Here is a 21,251-nt window from a genome sequence, read left to right on the forward strand (position 1 = left end):
TAACAGTGATTATGAGTGATGTAAGTGCTGTGTTCTTCACTTCTTACAGATGATGAATACAATTAAGAAATAGCAAGTTGCTACTCGAGTATCATGTATCTCATTCAGATCTGCAGTTTGTGGGATGTTATGTGGCTATTGTGGTAATAATCCCAAATTTGTGTTGACTGATTATGTTTGATCACTGGAAATGTGAATGCAAACATCCTTGCATCTTTTCTCACACCATTTTCTTACCCTCCATATATCATGTATTTTTGCCATAGTTCAGCATATTTAATAGGTTGGTACTATGCCCTAAACTTGTCTTACGCGCAACTACTTTAATGCACATTCAAACTTAAGTTCAGGTAACAGTGTCCAAAGCATGGCAGGGAAGAATATTTACACCTGTACTACCTCTGCACGCTCTTTTCTACACTCTGGTTGGCCTGGGACAGGATGTGTTCTATCACCTATCCCACAGTGTCTTCCTATTGGGAAGATAATTCAAACAGGCTCCTTCCTATCAGTGGCAGGAAAGGCAATGCCACATGTGACAAGGAAGTAGAAAACTTGCAGGTAGCTATAGGTGAGCAAGACAGGTATAAAAAGTAGGTCAGAAAACAGAGCAGTCCTTGATGGATGGAGTTTTCAGGGAAAACAGAATTACTAATCTAATCTACAAAACGCTATGCTGTATATCTCATCTACACTTCGAATTGTCAGTATGTAAATTTATTAAATTTACACTTATCGGATAATGCAAATCTCAATATATGTACTTTAAAAGTTCTTGTTCCTAGAAAGCAATACTTACAGGAAGCTTGTATTCTTGACACCTATTGATCAAGTCTTGAATGAAAGGATGCTTCAAAAGGAGTGCAACTGGAATGACTTTCAGATCTTCAGTGCCTAAGTCTTTGTATATTTTGATGAAATGCTTTAAGAACAATAATATGTTCAATTTATTGAGTGTTAAAAAATATCTGGTGAAAAGCAAAGATTGCATCAGGCATTTATTTAACATATAATGTAAAAGACAAAGCTTTCTTTGAATCCATCAGCCTACCTTTTCATAGCTGCCTTCCTTTTCTTGAGTACTAAATCTATTATTATCTTCATCTTTAATTCCTCCAGTATGAAACACTTTGAGTAGAGTGGCCACTGAAATTACTCCTTCACTTGTGTACTTCAAGACTTCTTTCTCATCTTCTAATAAATTTTTCTCATTTGGCACTATGTTGGTATAAGGAAAAGTCTGAAAAAATAAAGCATAGGTGTAATACTTGGTGATAAAAAGTCTGTCACTAGGTCACCTGTTTAAGTTAGATATCCATTAAGGTTTAGTGGAGTTGGAAGTTGGAACTCCCAACTTCAGTTCTTACAAAAAAAAAAAAAAAACAACTCACACAAAATTATCTATGAACTATAGGATGAAGGGATGGATCCTAAGAGTCCAGAAACATCCATAGTGTTTGCATTAGCAGAAATATAAGAAAAAACTTTTTCCAGGAATACGGTCAACATTCCACTGAGATAATATTCTACCATGCAGCAGAACATAAAAATGCTTAATAGTCACAAATTACAATGCTCTACCAAGAACTTTGTGTTTATATAAGGAATAAACATCATAATTCTGGATGTTCACAAGAAGAAGTAGTATGAATTTTCTAGTCCAAATCAAGGAGTCACTGCAAAAACTTTATTTTTGCTAACAGTTAACATAGGTTCACCATCTCTCCACAGAAGAAGATGAGAATGGCTTTATGCAGGAAAAGTAGAAATTTAGTATAAAAAAGCAACGAACTATCTTTCTGGTGATCTTAGAGATAGCCAAAGAGAAAAAAACCAAACCCAAACACTGTAGGGATTTGTGAGCACAAAGATGAGAAAGGACCTCACACAGGTGAGTGCTTTGACTAGATTAGACTAATTAGAGTAGTCTGTTAACAGCAACAAGAAATTATATTCAATTGAACACACAGTTTCATTTTTCAGTAGGAGTGGAAGAGTGCTAAGATTCAGTTATGCTTGTGATGCATAATTTAGGCTTTAATATTTGTAGTTTTCAACACAGAAGCAAAGCCATTGATCCAGTCTTTATAACACTTAGCAGCATGTAAGTTTTTCTGTCTCCCACTGAGCTATTTATATTTAGATATGAGCTCTAGGTAACAAACAACAAAATTACTGAGACTTAAAACCGGCTTGGATGGGGCCTTGGGCAGCCTGGTCTGGTGGGAAGTGTCCCTGCCCACGGCAGGGGGTTTGGAACTGTATGACCTTTAAGGTCCCTTCCAACCCAAACCAGTTTATGATTCTATGATTCTAGAGTTTTATGATTCTATTTCTGTAAGCAACTACCAATCAGAAGTCATTAAAAATTAGCATTAAAATTAGCATTAAATTTTAAATCAGCACAGAACAGGAGAAAAAAGAAGAGATAAATTCAATTAGGCACTAATGTATAAGCTGTTGATTAGATCGCAGTCTGAAGTATGTTACAAAATCCATTTCAGATAGGTTGGACAGTCTTTCCCATTGATAAATAATCAACTGATAATATTTCCTAGATTTCCATTACCTGCAGTGAGAATTCGGACATTCAGATCACACGTTAACAACCACAGGTAAACAAGGTTTAGGTTCCTAATTTGGTGCAGAAAACTGATTTGGATGTCTCCAGGGACCTACTTCTTTCTATTTGATGGAGCTTGACTCAAGCATGATAAGGTAACAACTCATTATTTATTTTTTCCCCCCTTTGCTGTTCTTGAATATCCTGTGTGATATTTTGGCCCTATTGAAGTCAACAGTGAAAACTCTCATTCACCTCAGTGGAACAGGTTTTCATTAGTTCTCTGTTTTTTGTTTAATGTTATTATTTAAGTGTACACACAAGTCACACAGGGCATAAGAAGAAAGAAAAGATTAAAATTGTTTCCTATCAGCCCTGCAATTCTGAGCACCAGTCTATAAAAGATGGATGTGAAGTCAAAGAGAATACAAATGTGCAAGATGCTCAATTAGCATCTAATTTTTAAATATTTCTACATTTGTAAGGGGGTCCCCAAGATGAATTAGGCACACAAGTTGTCTATACAAATAATTATGAGACATGCATCAGACATAGCCCAAATTCATAGAGCCAATACACTGACTGAGAAATCAAGCTTGAGGGAACATCAGTTTGGATTGTGCACTAAATCTTGCTCCTCAGAGATATGTTGTTAATTCTAGATTGAAGGGAAATGCTTCCCTCCACCTATGACTCATAGTCTTAAGAAGTCTTTGACACGTATGTGATGATGTCTGTGCAGTTAATTAGTCTTACTTTTGTCTCCACCAGAGAGACCAAATCAAGCAGAAAACAGAAGGGGGTTGAACATGTTGTGTTGTTGCATATCCAATGGCCTGACAGTTAAAACTTTCTACTTAAATATGGGACACTAAGTTCATATTTACTTTATCTAATTGGGAGGATTCTATACTCTCTTTCTTTCTAGGAAATGTGCCATGTCTCTCCCATGGACAATTTAAAAACTTCTATTAACAACCCTCCACCCCATAACTAATTGGAATTCTTTCCTCAATTCACAGCTGTGTTCCTTTCAAAAACTGTGCTGTGCCAAATAAAAGCAGGCACATGTCAGTGCAATAATATATTTTGTCACTTGAAGTGAAAAAATGTAATTACGAATATATATAGGATTACATCATCTTGTAAAATAATGCCCTTTCTATACTGTTCCTGATGATCATAGTTGTATTTTAAGTATTAGGCAAATGCTAAAGTCACTGTGGTTGTGACAGCATAGTGAAATATTTTCTTATCTAGAAGAGTGAGCTCTTCCCAAGGTGTGTACAGATATATTCTATATCTCAAAAAAACCACTTATATATCAGTAATAAGTAAATGATGCACACAGTGCATCAAATGGCAGACTTAAGTCTTTAGAAATAACAACATATTACAGAAATACTAGCAATGTTCAAAATGCTAAATTTACTTGATGTGACAATACATTCATTATAGGTCTAAAAATTATTTAAAAAACTATTTAATATCTAACTAATCATTAATTTTTCCAGCTCACAGGTAAACTGAAACACTTGAAAATAGCAACAAAGGTGTATATACTACTAAACACCCCAAAGAAACATAGTGGAAAGAAAATAAGAACAGTAATAATATCAGGCTTTATATGTTTAGATGACGATACCATAAGCCATACAACAGTCTAATTTCTGGGGATTAGTAGCTGGACTTAATTGTCTAAGATTAGTTCTCCCCTTATCTGTGCAACTGTAAAGAGCAGTCAACAGCAATACCTTAAACTTTCATTATTTTTTGTCAAGCAAACTGTTAGACTTTTGGAGGTACACTTCTGAGTATTATTACCAAAGTCAGTGGAACTATTTGCAGAGCTCCCATGAAGTCAGTGGGACTGCTTGTAAGGACTTGACCTACCCAGGATAAGGAAATATACTGCAATCTAGTTTATTTATAATTTGCAAGCACCAGTACTATCCTCTAATATTTTAATGTAGAATTTTACCCCAGATGGAAGAGATTCTTCTGTTTTTCTATGAATGTATGTTCCAGTAGCAATGCTAAGTGCTCTGTAAACACCTTCAACAGGATCAGAATGGGAGGCAAAATAAAGTAGCATCTCAGTATAGTTCAGTACGGCAGGATCTTTGCTGGTATCGACAAATAAACTGAAAAAAAACTATAACAGAACAAAAATATGTAAATTAAGTTTTACTAGTGGCATTTAATTAAATACAAATGAAAGACTGTAAAGAAGAGGATAATATAAAGTAATGATTGCTGATGAGTGATATCATCTTTAAAAATGTGATGAGGCTCTGTAAGTTATGATAAATCAGAAGAGTGTCTGAGTCATTCAAGGAAACAGGAATTGCAGCATTTTCTTTTCTAGAGTGAGGACTTCGGAAAAATTAAGAGAAATTAATGAAATCCTGTATTTCAACCAGTAGATCCAAAACACTCTCGCATATTCAGGTGGCAGCAGTATCTCCTTTTTCCACGGAGACTTCCACCCGCTTAGACACAGGGATCACTTGCCTCCCACTCTTTACAAAGCTCAGTACTGTGTAGCGAAATTACTGCCTTCAAAACAGAAAAGTTTTTCTGAGTACACTATGATTTAGAATACTGAAGGACAATTCCTAGATTCCTTCCTACATTATTTCTAATAGATTCTGAAGCACCACTGAAACATTCCAGCAGTTACAGAAAAAAAAGGGACCCTCACGTCAGAATATTAAGAATCTCTTCAAAACATCTATGTTTTTAAAGTTACCTTTATGAGATGTCCTAGCCTCTCTGAAGGCAAAGGTTCTGTGCAACTTTTTGTTACATTTAGATCTTCATTTCCACTAAACCATAACCCAACCTGATAAAAAAAGAAGAAAAAAGTAATATATTTTCACACCTTAAAATAAAGTGGTCTTTATGTTCTATAATTGTTCAACAGATTTACCAACAAGAGTTTGACTCCTGAATTGAATGAAGCTGAATTTGTTGTTTATATACAGTAACATCAGGATAATTAAGTAGCTGTTTGCACATTGTAACACTCTGGGGCGTACTGAGAGTGAAGTAAAATATGAAGTGACTCTATGCACTTGAAAAAGGTAAAAATTAACTATATAGTTGTAAACCTACACTGCCCAAGAAGGAGAACATGACACAGATTTTCTATGTGTTCTTGTTTATTCCTATTATAGTATCCTTTGCTATTCCATAGCTTTTGTCCTAGCTGTTCTTTTGGAAGCTACTGTCCACACAATTCAATATAACGTAGGATAGAGACATGTCTCTCCTATGCCTGCCTGCTCCCAATAACAAAATTAAGCATCTGTTTCCATTGTAACTGAAGGATTTTAACATTCAAAAAAATGTCTTTATATTTTCTGTCAGACTAACTGACTAATATGGAAAGTTTCAAATAGTTCCAAATCTTCATGAATTGAGATATTAATGAGAGATGCAATAATCTTTCAGTATGGATATTAAATGAAAATATTGTAACATAGTTATAAACTTAGCCACGTCATTTTCCATACTTCAGGTAAAAAACTACATTTTTGATTATATAACATATTGCACTATTATTATCTGATTACTTTAAAAAACAAGACAATGATATGGAACAAAAGCCTGTTCCAAGAGATTTTTCAGCACAGAAAAGAGATTAGTAAATTTAGTTTTCTGCTTTATCCCCAGTTATTTGGGGAAAACAAGCAAATTAATAGCAAGAAAATACAACTACACATTGTCTTTCAGATCCTTTACCAGAAATACACCAGACAGGTTGGTCTTGATGATATAATTATATCATCAATTATAACAACTGATGAACAATTTTATTAAAAACTCTCCGCTATGACAGCACTGACTCATTAATTCTCTGTGCATCATGTTCCACAGCACATGAATCATTTTTTTCAAGAAAGAAAATCATAAGAAAGAAATGAAACAGGTATTGACCTCATAAAATTTGCCACAAATGGCTTCAGGAAGATAAAAAAACCATTGCAATATGAACAGTTCAGTTATTCCTCATAAATAAATTTTATATTGGACTTAACTGAACTTAAATTTTATTTAAGTCTGAAAAATTTGGTTCCTGTCCTTCTCATAACTGTATATGTAAATCTTCCAAACCACGTTACTGTTGGTAACATGAACTGTAGGACAACATACATAGCAGATTTACAGTGGTTTTATGGGGTTTTTAAGGGAGGACAATTTTGGTCATGTTTTCAAACATGAAATAGGAGCGACAGACATTACAATTTCTATTTGCAATATGAGTTGGTTGTAGAGCAAAATCTTCAGAGCAATGCAGGCTGCTGAACTGAGTTGCTTTGGCTACCCTAATTTATGGGCCTGCCTATATTGGTCTCTTATGAACAACAAGCTTCAGCTTTGGAGCTACCTGCATGTTTATGAACTTTTTAGTTTTTTTCAGTCTTCAAGCAACCATGTGAGACTGTAGGTTCAGAGTCATCGCTCCCATATAATCTGGAAGAACTAATGAAGCTAATTCTATAAACAAATGAGTGTATACCATTGCATATTTATTCATTGACTGAATATGAGCCAGTTCTGATCCTGAAGTGAGTAAATTAATTGCTTAGGTAATATTGTATTAGAACTAGGAGCCTGTGTTAAAAATGTACATTCACAGACTGCGTCTTGTAATGGTTCGTTTACTTTTAAACTCTCACACTTCAGTAAAAATTACATCAATAGACAAAGAGATGTGGATAGACCTGCAAATTTTGTGGGTTTTCAGGCTTTGCAGAATTTGTTTCTTTGCAAGTCTGGGGTGGGGTAAGGGCTGGCAGGCACCGCTGGAAGTTTTAAATTAATCAAAGCAGTTCTGAAATTTACAGACCTCTGGAATAACAGAGCCTGTATTTAATTTTTGAAGTAAATACTAGGTGATTTGAAAGCCATCTACAACAAAGGTTTTATGAAATGTATTTAAAACATTTTGAAAATTATTTTAGTATCACCAAACATATAAAGACTGACAGAACTGTAGAACTTTTGTGTACACATTTGCAAAAAATCCTTATTGGAAAAATTCTAGAAATATTTAATTAAATTAGAGCTGGTGAGCCCAAACTAAAATACTTATTTTTGTTTGGGAGATGTTTTTTTGTCTTATAAATACAGTGTCAAACAAGGTAATAGCAGTCAAAGTGCTCCTAGGATAGTTTCTTTAGAACTACTTTGAATTTGAAATTAATATAGTGAGAAAGTAGGTAATGGAAGTAAAAAGTAAGTTTAATTGGTCTGATTTGTGGAACCATCAGCAAGACAGATATTAGTCCATCAGTTCTCTTAAGACAATTTTCACCAGAAGCTATCTTCAAAAAGCAAAATATTTAAGATTCAGACTGCATTCCTGAACGGGAATAAACCCAACAATATATAATTCAATCTACAGGGTTTAACAAAATAATATTTTTTGAAAAAGAATAAATTTATAACCTGCATATAGTATTCCTGTGTAACAAAGCCTGATCCAGCTACATCAACAGACTTGAAGCTATGTAGAGTTTCAAGGAGCTGTGTCACAGATGGCACTGGCCAAGGCTGTGCTGATACTAGTAAGAATCTGCGCCAGTCAGTAAATTCTGAGTTCACTGTGAATGCAGATGCCAGGTTTTGCAACTATAAAAACAAAATAATAAATATTGTCAAATATGCATGCATAAACATGGATTTTCTGTATTCTCTGTATCCTTACTATGTAGAATGGACATGGTTCTGCAGTGAGATTTTGAAGATGTATGAAGGACATGCAACATTCAATAAAACAGGCCACAGAGCACAATCTGTCATTCAAGCTAACTGGCACACACAGTTGGTATCCACCTAAATAAATACTCTGATTCCCTAAATAGGGGTCTGCATCTAAACTGCCTAAGAGGTAACAATCCTTAGTGTGTGTTAACACCTAAATTATGCTCCATGTGGGGGAATGCTAGGAATTGAACTGAAAATTTAGCTGCATGAGTACAAAATCGAGTAAATGATCAGTCCAGTGCCTTGGCCCTATTTTGCTTACTTTTACAATTGCCCTGTTTGCTGCACATGTATTTTTGCCACTGAAGATGTGTTATGTGGATAGCAGGGTGGGGTACAGAACACAAGCAGGGGGAGATAGGTAAAACCTCCTGACACAGCGTTGGAAAGGCTATATCAGGTGGAGGTAACAAAGTTAGCACAGTTCTTTTCTGCACTGCAGGTGCAGTGAGAATTTACTAGTTGCCCATACAATGTCCTTTCTTCCCCATAACCAGATCTCCTTCTCAACAGAAGCATTTGGTTTGCTTCAGACTATAGCTCAAGAAGGAGGAAATATGTTTACAGGAATAAGGGCCTGTGACAACACAGAGTGAAACAATTTGACAATGTAGATGCCATCTGCCCTAACACTGTCAGGTACAGTGCCACTTCCTATAACCTGAAAACTTACTTGACATGCTATCAACTTGCTCACTGCAAAGATGAAATAGTGAATCCAGTTCAGAAGAGCTTGTACAGAATAAATACCTTAATGTACACTACATGTATTTCCTTTTGTGTGTAATTCCTTGCTTTCACTATAAATGTAAACGTCTCATTTTAAAATGGTGCTTTTAAGGAAAGGAAATTCTGTTATTAAAATAAAAATAGTACTTAAAAGAACTACAAGTTCTCAAAGAACAAAGAACATGGGATACACAGGCACATGTGTTCCACTAATAAAATGAATGTTTCACCCATAGTTTTCCCTACATAATTAATATTCTGTGCTAAGATTAGATTTTTACACACTGATGATGGCAGCTGTGCCTAGTTTTCACTAAATGCAGTGGAAATCCATCACTCGTAAACTTTAAAATGTTTTATTCATGGAATTAATCTGTGTGAAGCATACTTGAATAAAGCCTGTTTCCCTCATGTAAAATCCAATTAAAATCTTAATGTGAATCATGGCTTAGTGTCAGGAATAATCATCAAAATATGCTAAAACAAATAAATTTTCATCCCAGAGGCTTACCAGCAACACTTGAAAGAAAAAATTAATCAGAGAATTCAGTGATGGAAGATTTGGAAAGACTAGATTATAATTTTTCAGCTTCCTAAATCTAAAAAATTGGATAAACAAGTTTGAGGTCATACACCTCCATATTTTACTCTCCTAGCTTGGAATGAAGAACATCAACGGTCTTATTTTAACTCCTGGAAGTGAATTTTCAACAGTGTCCAAGAAACTGTTGTAATTTGAAAATAATAAATAAATATAGTGCATACACAAGCATTTAATTTCTGGCACAGTGGCTCCCAGAGTCTTTCTCTAGTTAAACAGAAGAACTTTAAGGAAAAAACTACATACCCTATGACTGGTATTCTTCTGACTTTATCACAATAAGGACAATGATGCATCTTCTACACAACCCAACACCTCCATTGAAATGAAAACAGGGGTTAACTTACATCCGGAAGCGTTAAACTCATCCACGCATCAGGAAGGCAATTTTTTCCATGATTCAATTTAATTAAGTTAATAAAAATATCAATAAATAGATTCTTTTGTATAAAACCTAATAAAAAAAAGCAAAACATTAAAAAATTATATTTATCATTTTAAATAGACTTATTTTGTTAAAGGAAATCTATTTTTTATTTTAATGGTCATATGGAAAAATGAGTTATGTTGCTATTATGTACTATTAACAGTGGTAATATCTTTCAAATCAAATCTAGAATTTTCTTGTTTAAAATACATCTTGTGTTGCCTAACAGAAAAATGTCAAGTACTTAAATACATTGCAATTCTTTTGATACTTGTCCTGATTTGTATTGTGACCACTACCCCATCCTCACACAGTCTATATTGACAGTTAATGAGTAGTTCACAAATATCAATTACACACATATTTTATATATTGACTACCTTCAACGCCTTCTTTCACTGTGTTCAATTTTATCCCATCATAAATCAAGCTCTACTTTTGAAAGCAAGCATCTGTTAGAGAATAGAAGTGAAAACACAAAGCACTGTCTGTTAACTCTGAAACAAAATTGAATTGCTTAAAAAGCTTCACAGAATTGGCTTGAGGGAATTATGCATAGGTCCATTAATTTTACCTTAAAGAAATCACAAGATAAAAATAAAGAAGTGAAATAAACCCTGTTTTTTAAAGTAGGCATGGATTCACTTACAAGCAAATAGAAACTTCAAACTTCACATACTGTATTAAAACACAAAATCATATACACCAAATTTTAACAGACAGATATGAGTCTGTTCATTCAGAAATGGACTTCTCTGGCTCAGTGAGGATTTACTGCAAAACCTCTGCAGTAAAGACAAAAGACATCAAGTAAGTTCAAGTTATCTAAATTCTGAAAAACAAAAGTGATTTGGTTAGGTTATGGTCACTTCTATAGTGTGAAAATGATAAGTTTTCAGATTACCTTTAAAAGGAAACGCAATCAGTAAAATACCAAAAGGACTTTATGTTTTTCCCTTTTAACAGCCAAACTTACTGTCCTTTTAAAAAGCCACAGCTGAACACATCCTATGGCTAATCAATTCCTTTCTTTATAGCAAAACAGCAGAGTGAATTTAAGTATGAAGAAAGATTACATGGTAGGAATATAAAGAAAGTGCTTGGATACTAATTTCATAATGTCAGTATTAAAACCAAGTCTTCAATTTTAATAAACAGATCTGCTGTCTCTGTAGATCTGTTTGCCTCCAGTCAGGAAAAGCAGGAGTAATGCCCCCAGCTATTAACAGAGTAGAGAAACCCTACACATATGCAAGCTGGCCAAACAGGAGAAAAAAATAGATTTGGGAAACTTAAAGTCTGTTTGGACAGGAAGAAGGAAGGGAAAAATATCTGGACTTGAAGCCTTATGTCCTATCATAAATTCCAATGTGAAAGCAAAAGCTGGGAAAAAATACTGGCAGACTGATACCAGTAATCTAATGTCAACTCTCAAAGGTTTTTATCTGCTTTGAGAAGAAACACCTTTTAGAAATCATGTGAGTGAGTCTGTTCACCGAAGAAACTTGGATTGTTGACTTAATAATTTTAAGGTAACCAGAAACCTGTATTTTGATGAGAACTTTGAGACACCAGAATCTAATGTTTTCCATTAGGCACAATAAAGCCTACATCACAGAAATATCATAACCAGGAGACAACGTAGAAGATTGTTACCCAGGTAACTTATTACTAGTTCATGGGGAGAATAGGCTATGGTCCATGAAGCAGCCAGAGGAACTTTATGTTAAAATAACAGGAAAAGTTTTTACATCTTAACTGCAGTCTCAAATTGTCTACTGCTTCACCAGGAAAAGCCCAGCTACCATAGTTTTTATCTCGTATTTTACTATTGATTTCCCTTTCCGCATCTGATCCCTAGTACTCTGACAATCTAATTTCTTTCTCTCGCACCGTCTTACGGTTCAGACTTTTTAATTACTACTATCATTTACCCACATGACAACAAAAAAATGCTGCTTCAGTATTTCCTGAGTTTCTGTATTACCAAAATGTAATTGTATTCTGTTTTTTTTCCTGCACAAAACTCTAAAAGGATACTAAAATCCTCATGTTACTTTTTGTGAGGCTACATGACTTCAAAAACATACCTAAAAAGTATTTGAGGGGCAAGGAAATTAAAGAAGTTGAATCAGGAGATCATGTCTGAAATGAGATTAAAGGACCAGAGTCTAAAACATTAATCAGTATTTATGGACTTTGATTGGATTGTAGAACATGATAGAACACATAGTTTTCAGGTAGACTTGATATTAGTTTATGTAAGCTAATGGCAAACGAATTATTGTGTGATACTTAAGTACTGTCAGGTGCTGTGTCTACACATTTTTCTTACTCTGTGGTAAATGTGAAGAAACAACGCACCGTTTCGTTCACAGCTAAGCTACTTCCTACCTATTAATTACAGAACTGCTGATGCTCTGTAGGGTAATTTCTTTTACTATATTACCTCTTCCTGAAATATCTGATGTGGGATAAGTGTCTTCAGAAAGTTAGAATAGTTCAAAAAAATCAAATGTAGCGTGACCTAATTCCTTCTAATGACAAAACTAAGAGGAGTGAGGAGATCTCAGAGGGAAGAGCAATCCCTTATAATCACATAAAAAAAAAGATATCAAATAACCTTCCTTAATGTATTTATGGACATTTTGTCTACATTTAATGCATTTGTTTTATATTATGAAGCACGGAACTGCTCTTTAATGTTGGAATACATTACAAGTCAAAAAATGATTCATCGGTTTAATTCAGTGATTGCCAATCCCACAAAATGGTTTTATATTCATGGAGAGATGCTATGAGAGGGCAGTTACACCAATGGTGCTGAGAAAAGAATACTGGTATTTGCAAATGGGGCTCTTCGAGTGCAAGGAAATAATATCCTCTGGGAAAGAACGGGCAAATAGTTCCCAGAATTGGCTTTGTCCACCTAAGAGGACTGGTGTCAAAACCCCCAAACCCAAACAAAATAGATTTTGGTTGAATGTTGTAGGAGACTTATAGAAAATTACTTATTAAACATGTAGAAACACTTTTAACTACAAGGGGTAGCAAGCACTTTGACAGAAGAATTAGAATTCTAAAAGACTGAAAGACTGGAGTGATGGTCAAGAGCATTAAGTAAATTTAATTGGAAACAGATCAAAGTGCTTTGAGGAAAAAGACTGCTCAAATTAATACACATTGCAGATTGTACTACATTGCAGATAAAACCAGTCAGGAAAGGACTTCAAGCATACTGGATAACAGTATTAGAATTCAATGTGAACTTTACAAACTGGAGATACAGTCTGGGATAGAAAGGACAGTATCCAATAAGAATAAATGTCAAGTGTCACAGTAGGCTGAAATAATGAACTGCATAAATGTCACAGTGAGAATCTTGCTGTCCAAGTAAGATTTCTGTACAAAAGGCTCTAGGGATTATGGCAGATTACAATATCACAAAAAAGTACAAGGTAAGGCACTCAAAATAATCTTTGCGTTATTTTCAGCTGTTAAAGCTTCTGCTGGCATACAGTTTTGGAATTTGCAGATCTAAAAGGATGTGTGGAAACTAAAGACTGCCCAGGAGAAAGGAGCAAGAACCATCACAGGGGAAACCATGCCCTGAGAGGCAAGGCTGAAGGAATTCTGGTAGTTTGAACTCCAAAAGAAGATTATGAGAAAACATAGCAGTAGTTTTCCAGTTAAAAATAAACAATACAAAGAGGATAGCGATAGTCCCCTCTCCACAGCTGCAGTTAAGAAGAATGATAGGAAATCAGATTTGTTTGCTGCAGAAATATTTTAGGTAGTAGTAACGAATATGTAATCAGAAGGACACTGAAGTACTGAAGAAATCAAACCACACTAATCCTACAGTGAACTATATTAGAAGCTTATCAAAAAAAGAACAAGAGGCGATACTGGATACAGATGGTCTGACTAAGCTTGATTCCATTTTTAAACACAGGTGACTTCTTCATATACCTCTCCAACTTACTGTTATAAAACTAAGATTTTAGTAGTGTTTTTCAAAGGGCAATGTATCCATCATCTTCAATCCCAAAACTAAAAACGCGATTCTGCCTCTGGGCATCATTCAGTGCTATATATTCAAAATATTCTTTTGCTTGCTACTTTGGTTTTTGTCTTCTGCTGTTGGACATCCTGGGGACATGGGGACACCTTTGCAAATTTTTCTGATCTCAGCATACTTAAAACCTTCCCATCTGAAAACTTTTGGGGAAAAAAGTTGGTGTTTATGAGACTTAAGAGAAAATCCTTAGAATCAGCAATGTCACATATCTAATAAGGTGCTCTGTATAATATATATCCTGTTGAATAAATATCCTGTTGTTAATTAGGTAAAGTACAACTAAATATTTTTGTTATATAAGGCATGAAGACATTTCAATGATGGATTTTTTATAACCAACCATATAATGCACAATACTGACCTCATTTTATTATCCCTGCAGATTAACTCTAACTGACTGGACTAGCGTCCTCTAACCATGCATGCATTCAAAACCTACTCAATTTCTGACATATTGTTTAGACCTAGAAGTAACATAAATATATATGCAAGACGCAAAGAAGACTATACATGGCAGGGATGGGGATCAGGGGTGCATGTTTTGTGTATATAAATATAGTATACCTTCTGCAGTTACTAAATATGTTTTATATTGAAAGCAGAGAATTGATCACAATTTTGGAAAAGGGTTGATCTAAAGATTAATGACCTCAAATTCATTTCTTCCAAATTATTTCCAGTTCATCTTCATAACTGTTGGATGAAATAAGAAAGATCATTAAGTATTTCTCTTTAGCTTTCTTTTGATATAAAATATTGCTTTTGCTTGACGTAGAACTATATTCTGCCAGTGTGCTTTTCCTTGATTGGAAATTATCAAGGAGAAAGTTGCATCTAGAACATGTAGAACTAAAAAACTATGAAATCAGAAACTGCTCTGAACAACTGTCATTCTCACAGCCTATATAAAAAATCAAGATACATCATTGTTATTGCAACCCTCACTGAAACATCTTTAGAGAGAAAAAGGTGGTTCAGACTTTGAAGTGTATTAGTCATATCCTGGCTGTACAACCATTTGCTTTGGGAAGACTGATATGTGCAATTAATAATCAGCAATGGAAAATGGATCTGTTCTGCCCCTGTAGGAAAGTCTTCTGAAGGACAAGTCTGGCAAAAATCTGTGACAGGTCATGTTAAACCTCATTCACAAGAGAATAAAAAGTAGCAATACATACAGACACAGAGAGAAGGTATGACCCAAAATTCACATGCTACCAAGGTCAAGCAGTCACTTGACAGAAATAATGCTCTGATTTTCCACACGTTTATCAGAAGAAAATCAGGGTTTTCAGAATCAATGAAGCTTCTTGGACTATTAAAGACTAATAGTAAGATGACCGTTAACTCCAGTGTTTATAATCTATTATGACTCAGCTAGAAGCAATAAACAATCGATATAAGTTACGAGTCATCCCTCTGTCCACATATCACCAAGGTAAGAATGTAATCCATTATTTTTATTCATTGTGTTCAGATTTGTAGAACTTTGGTATAGAAGGGCAAATGTAAACTTGTACTGGCAATTCAGCACTGAACATAAAGAAAATCCATATTTTAACATTGCAAAACATAAAGAAACGTAATTCTAACACTCATTAATTCTGCAAGGCATTCTGTTAAAGTGTTCATGTATGTTACAAGAAGACTGTGAAGTAAAAGCTAAAAATCTTTATCTAGTCACTTCCATAGAGCGTCCCCAAATCAAAGTCAGAGGAGAAATCTGATTTTTTTCATCTGTCATGATAACACCTCCCTGCAGTCTTCTATTTCTCTGCCAAGCAGTGTTCCACAAATTAACAGCTTTTTTGAGGTCAAATTTTTTGATATCTGAAGAGTTCATCTGAATTACCATAAAATCAGTCACATTTTCAGACATTAGTTTTGAGTGCAAATGCCTCATGGCGAGTTTTATTTGACTGAAGCCTCAATCCATTTCAGCTGAACTTGCTGGCAGAGTTAGGATCAAATCTACCAACGTTAGGATGTTGGGATACTTCTTTGAGTAATATGAGTTCATTAAATCCCATGTCAAGGTCTGGATGTTCTGTAATCTAAAAAGCATGGTAAAAAGTATAGTTATAATTAACATCAAATATGTTTCCATAATCCTTTTCAGTCAATCAACAAATAGATATAAATGCAGGTTTCTTGCCTGTTATATAGCTCTAATTTCAACATGCTCCATTAAATTTCTACTTCACCTATTTTTACACTAGCAGCTTCTAGTATGGCTTCATAGTGTTTAGTCAAGATAGACACTTCCTTTACACCAAATTCTGTAACAGAGGCAAAACAAAAATATCTTTGTTTTTAAAAAATTTAGAATGTGCACTTCAAGTAGTCACAATAATAGTTCCATACCTTGTTTCATTTTGTCAGGCCATAGTTTAAAACTTCCAATAGTAGTTGCTCTGAAAACATCTTGACTTGGATCACAAAACCAATCACATAGCCTCTTCACCAAATTACTTAGGACTTCTGTTCATACTGCTAAAATATTTCCACTTCCAACAAGCTGATAACCATGAAAGCACTGAATGGTTTCCACTAGGCATTCCTTTTGACAGGCTCTGAACAACACAGAAGACAAAGCAATACCTAATACACTTTTATTGTATTCTAAGAGGCTATCATTCAGGTTTTAGGAATGCCAGACCTTGTTTGATACATGTGAAGTGTTTCCAGTGTTAACTGCATGGTTGCAAATATATGTGCAATGGAGGAATAATGATCTAGAGGGACATGTGACAGGATGTTGAGGGCTTTGATGACATCCAACAAGTGTGAAAACTTGACTACCTCCATTTTCAGAAGGAGGTATAAAAGACCTTTGGCTTTCTGCCAGTTTGAGGCTTTTGAATCTCTTTCAATCTGGAAATAATAAATGTAGAAAAAGGAAGTGTCAGGTATGTGGATCAAAATTAGTCATAGCAATTAATTTTTCCTTGAATTACACACAAATTTTATATCACTTACCTTACTCAGATGTAGAACGATTGCAGGATAACCTTTAAGGAGAATTTGTAGAGCTGTGTGCAGACGAGGAAACTACTGGCAGACTCCAGTGCAAGAGGGAATAGCTGGGCATAACTTAATGGCTTCAAATGTGGCTTTGAGATTATTCTTATTTAGAGGTGAGTTACGATAAAAGAAACACAGATTTCTCAAGACACTGCTTATGATGTTGTACAGCTGAATATTTTTCAGTGCTCTTCTGTAAGCCTGCTTTAGGCAGTGAACAAAACAATGCACAGATTGTACACAGGGCTGAATTTCCCTCAGAAGTTTAGCTACCCCACTGTTTTCTACTACCATGACATCTGCCCCATCACCTCCAAATCCAACTAATTTTCTTGACCAGTCTTGGCTTGCCAAACTGAGCTGAAGATTTATTTGTAAAGTTTCCTCAATTGCATTTTTTACAGTTGAAGCATCTCTTTTTGGAATAGGTTGAATGCCAACAATCTGGCAATGGACTTTTCTATTGTTTGCAAAGCTCACATAGACAGCTGCAGATGCTTTGATTACACTGTCTGTGACTCTAACATTAATGACAGAAAAGAATTTACATTTCTGCAGTTTCTATTTCAAAGATTTTCTTTCTACTTCAGCAATGAAATGCATAAACAATCTAGCTGAATTGTCATTTCTAAACACAGAACCAATATCCACTCCTTTCACACCATCTAGTTTGCACATCCAGTTAAGGTTAGCAGAGGCATAACCACATTTAGCAGTAGCATGTCATATTCTAAAAATGTTCTACTCTTCCTAATGTTACGGAATTCATGCTTTTCAACATCTGCTCATCAGAAGTTGTATCTGGTGAAGCTTTACTGGCAGCTTCCATACAAGTAGCCCAGGCATGAGCTTCACTACTCTGGTGTGTATTTATAAATTCAAGTCTGAAGTCATCAGTGCCAGAACAAAAATTATGAATATTTTCTCCCAAATCCACATTATGCTTACGACACAGTGCACAAAACATTATTCCCCTTTCATCATCATATTTTAACCAGGAGTATTTTGTTAACCATATTTTTGGAAACTGGCGATTTCTCTGTGTTCTCTTTTGTTCCAAATCTTTCTTCTCTTTCCCTCTGTCACCAACTTCTTGCTTGCTAGAAGAAATACTCTTGTTTTTAAATTGCTTCAGCGCTTTTATGGCTATAATTTTAAAAGAAACAACTAAATATAAAATTGTTCTGATTTCATAAATTATCAATTGTATTCTTTCTTTTTTTTATCCACATTTGTTTTGTTAACTTGGGACTAGAACAGTCATAAAAGGGAACAAGGAAAACTGAGATCTACTCTTAAATCTGTACAAGGTTACTCAGGACCCTTGTAAGAACGTGCAGTCTTGACTCCAATTTCCTTTTGACTACCAGAATTTTGTCAGAATATGCAACAAGTAAAGGGCTGCAGTATCAATACATTTTTGAAACTGGAAAAGAAAAAGACAGAGTTACAGAGTGGAATTCAAAATGGTCTTACAGGCAAAATGTCAAAATGTTCTCAGAAGATACTACTGAGGTCATAAATCTATTTCAATACCCATTACACTTAACAGAAATGTTAATTTGGAGCAAGTATGTAAATACATAATCAAATACCTGTCACAGAATGCATAAGATGTTCTACAGCCTATGTAGCTGACCTGATCTTAAAATATGTCTATCTGCAGAATGCTTTTATTGCTGTTTTGAGAAAGAGAAACCGCATAAGCTTCACATTCTGTTCTCAAAATGGAAACATTGTTAAAGCATTGAAATTGTTCTTAATATTATTCTCCTGAATTGTTCTCAAGATGGACATTCACATATTTTGTAGAAGCAAACATCATAAGCTCACATTTTTGAAAATTCTATCTCTAGATCTTGTGAATCTTCCACTTTGGACAAGTAATTTGATGATTCTTTTAGGACACTGTTGCCATAAGGTCATGACTTTGAAAATAAAGCAGTCAAGTAACTACGACAAATAGCAGGCAGAACTGAGCCAATAAAACTTGAAATCTGTTCAATGGGAAACAGCAGAAGTAAAGCACCAAGGAAATAACCCAGGAACAAGCTGACTTCTCACTGTCCTTGCGGCAATGTGTACAGGAACAGGCAAAATTAATAACTACATTAAGATAATCACAGAAAGAAATGCCATTTCTGGTGCTTTCAAAGGTCTTCAGAAAAAGAGTCCTTGTACCCTGCTCTATTTGATTTTACAAGAAGGGGCAAATTTTCATGTATGTGTTTTACAACAAGTGAGAAGTGCTTTTCCCCATAGTCATAATACGACTGTTTGACTGCTTCATTCTATTCTGAGCATCCTGAAAGGCCATGGTATTAAAAAATGTTAGGAATATGCTGTTGAAATACATTTCCATTATGAATGATTCTTTTAAGGAACTATTGATACCACATGGAGAACTTAACCTCTGAGCTAGCAGGTGTGCTCCACATAGATAGCAAAAATACCCAGACCTTTAGAGAAGCTTTTTCTGACATGTGCTCAAGTATCACACCCAGGATCAAAAAGAGAGTAGGAGAAGCATTTTCAACACATAGTAAAGATTAAAACCCCTTCCTAATATTAGGCAGCCACAAAACCACATGAGCAGAAAAAAGAGATGGGGCAGGATTAATGGATTTGCAACTGTACCCTATAGTATCTACTGCTTCCTGAGGTATATGGGCACCTCTAGAAACTTGCTGCTAATTCAAAAAAAGTGGGGTTCAAATCAGATTCTGTCAGTGCCTGCCAGGGATAAGACTCCCTGTAAGAAGGACCTTCAATGTTACCAACATGTTTCAAGTTTTCAACTACAATAACCTCTCTAAAGCACTCTTACACCCATTACAACTCCTCCCTATAGTATATTCTTACCATACCTACCTAAGGAAAGTTATGCAGTTGTGTTGCTTATATGTGTATCTCTATAGCAATTTGTCTGTCTGCCAGCACTCTCTCACTGATAAACTGAGAATTGCAAATTTGAACCATGTTTGTGAGTGGGGTAGAGTTATGAAGGTCCTATAGATTTCTTTTAAACCTGTTCCAAGGTCCTGGAGAAAGATCCTCATAACAAAGGCAAGGAGATGACCAGCTTTTACCCACTCTGTGGATTAAAGACAGGTGTCAGTAAACCTAAACACAGTATCTAGGAGATCTCAGCACAAGTGGAACACATGGCACATAGGCAAGGACACAGGGAAGAACAACAGGTTTTGGTTTTTCTTTTTTTTTTTCAAATGAACCTAAAAGACATGGAGAGGAACAGAGAATTGACTACTGCAGGGAAATTGGAACATGGGAAAAGGCGGGATTCGTTACAGATGTATTGTGAAAAGATCACAGGATAGAAAAGGAAGGCAGTCTGTACTACTTATGAAGCAAACTTTCATATAACCGAATAACATCAATGGAATCAAAAAGAAAACTAGAGTAGAAAAAGCTACACAAAGTAGAATTGTTTTTGATTAATATCTTTCAAAAATGAGTATCATTCAGCAATACTCAAGGTGCCACTGACAAGAAATAAAGAGCAATCACCATGTCTCACTTATAAAGCACAGATACGATACAAAAGAGACTATCTCTTAATGATATATTCAGCAGAAAATCTTCATAGAATCATAGAATCATGCAATGGTTTGGGTTGGAAGGGATCTTCAGAGGTCATTTAGTACCAATGCCCCTGCAGTGAGCAGGGACATTATCAACCATATCAGGTTGCTCAGAGCCCCATCCAACTTGACCTTGCTTCTTTTGATGCCATGCTTCTTTTGATGCAGTCCAGGATATGGTTGGATTTCTGGACTACAAGTGTACATTGCCGGTTCATGTCCAGCTCTCAATCCCTTCATCCTCCAGATTGTGTTGATACTGAGGGTTACCCTGACCTCTGTGCAGGGCTGGGCCTTGCACTTGGCCTTGTTGAACCTCATGAGGTTTATATGGCCCGACCTATTGAGCTTGCCTGGGTCCCTATGGACAGCATTCTGCCCCTCAGGCACATGAACCACACCACTCAGCCTGGTGTCACCTGCAAACTGGCTGAGGGTACATTCTACCC

At 35.3% G+C, this 21,251-nt stretch overlaps 1 protein-coding gene and 1 long non-coding RNA gene across 3 annotated transcripts in view; both read right to left on the reverse strand.

Annotated features, from left to right (window-relative positions):
* The window catches only part of SPEF2 (sperm flagellar 2), a 78,839-nt gene that overhangs the window by 4,825 nt on the left and 52,763 nt on the right, over positions 1–21,251 (reverse strand). Inside the window, exons 29-34 of the mRNA XM_069881178.1 lie at positions 10,016–10,122; positions 8,021–8,203; positions 5,316–5,408; positions 4,545–4,718; positions 1,052–1,240; positions 800–922 (exon numbers count right to left, since the gene is read on the reverse strand). Coding sequence (XP_069737279.1) covers positions 800–922; positions 1,052–1,240; positions 4,545–4,718; positions 5,316–5,408; positions 8,021–8,203; positions 10,016–10,122 — 869 coding nt within the window. The remainder of the gene's footprint in view (positions 1–799; positions 923–1,051; positions 1,241–4,544; positions 4,719–5,315; positions 5,409–8,020; positions 8,204–10,015; positions 10,123–21,251) is intronic.
* LOC138733174 (uncharacterized) lies at positions 16,332–17,655 on the reverse strand. Of its 2 annotated transcripts, XR_011339380.1 has the most exons (4): positions 17,156–17,655; positions 16,836–17,050; positions 16,541–16,749; positions 16,332–16,455 (listed from the first exon to the last, which is right to left on the reverse strand). It is a non-coding gene; the product is annotated as an uncharacterized lncRNA (long non-coding RNA). The 2 variants fall into 2 exon arrangements; XR_011339379.1 differs by having other exon boundaries at positions 16,836–17,655.

This window comes from Phaenicophaeus curvirostris, chromosome Z (assembly GCF_032191515.1).
Source record: "Phaenicophaeus curvirostris isolate KB17595 chromosome Z, BPBGC_Pcur_1.0, whole genome shotgun sequence".
NCBI lineage: Eukaryota > Metazoa > Chordata > Aves > Cuculiformes > Cuculidae > Phaenicophaeus > Phaenicophaeus curvirostris.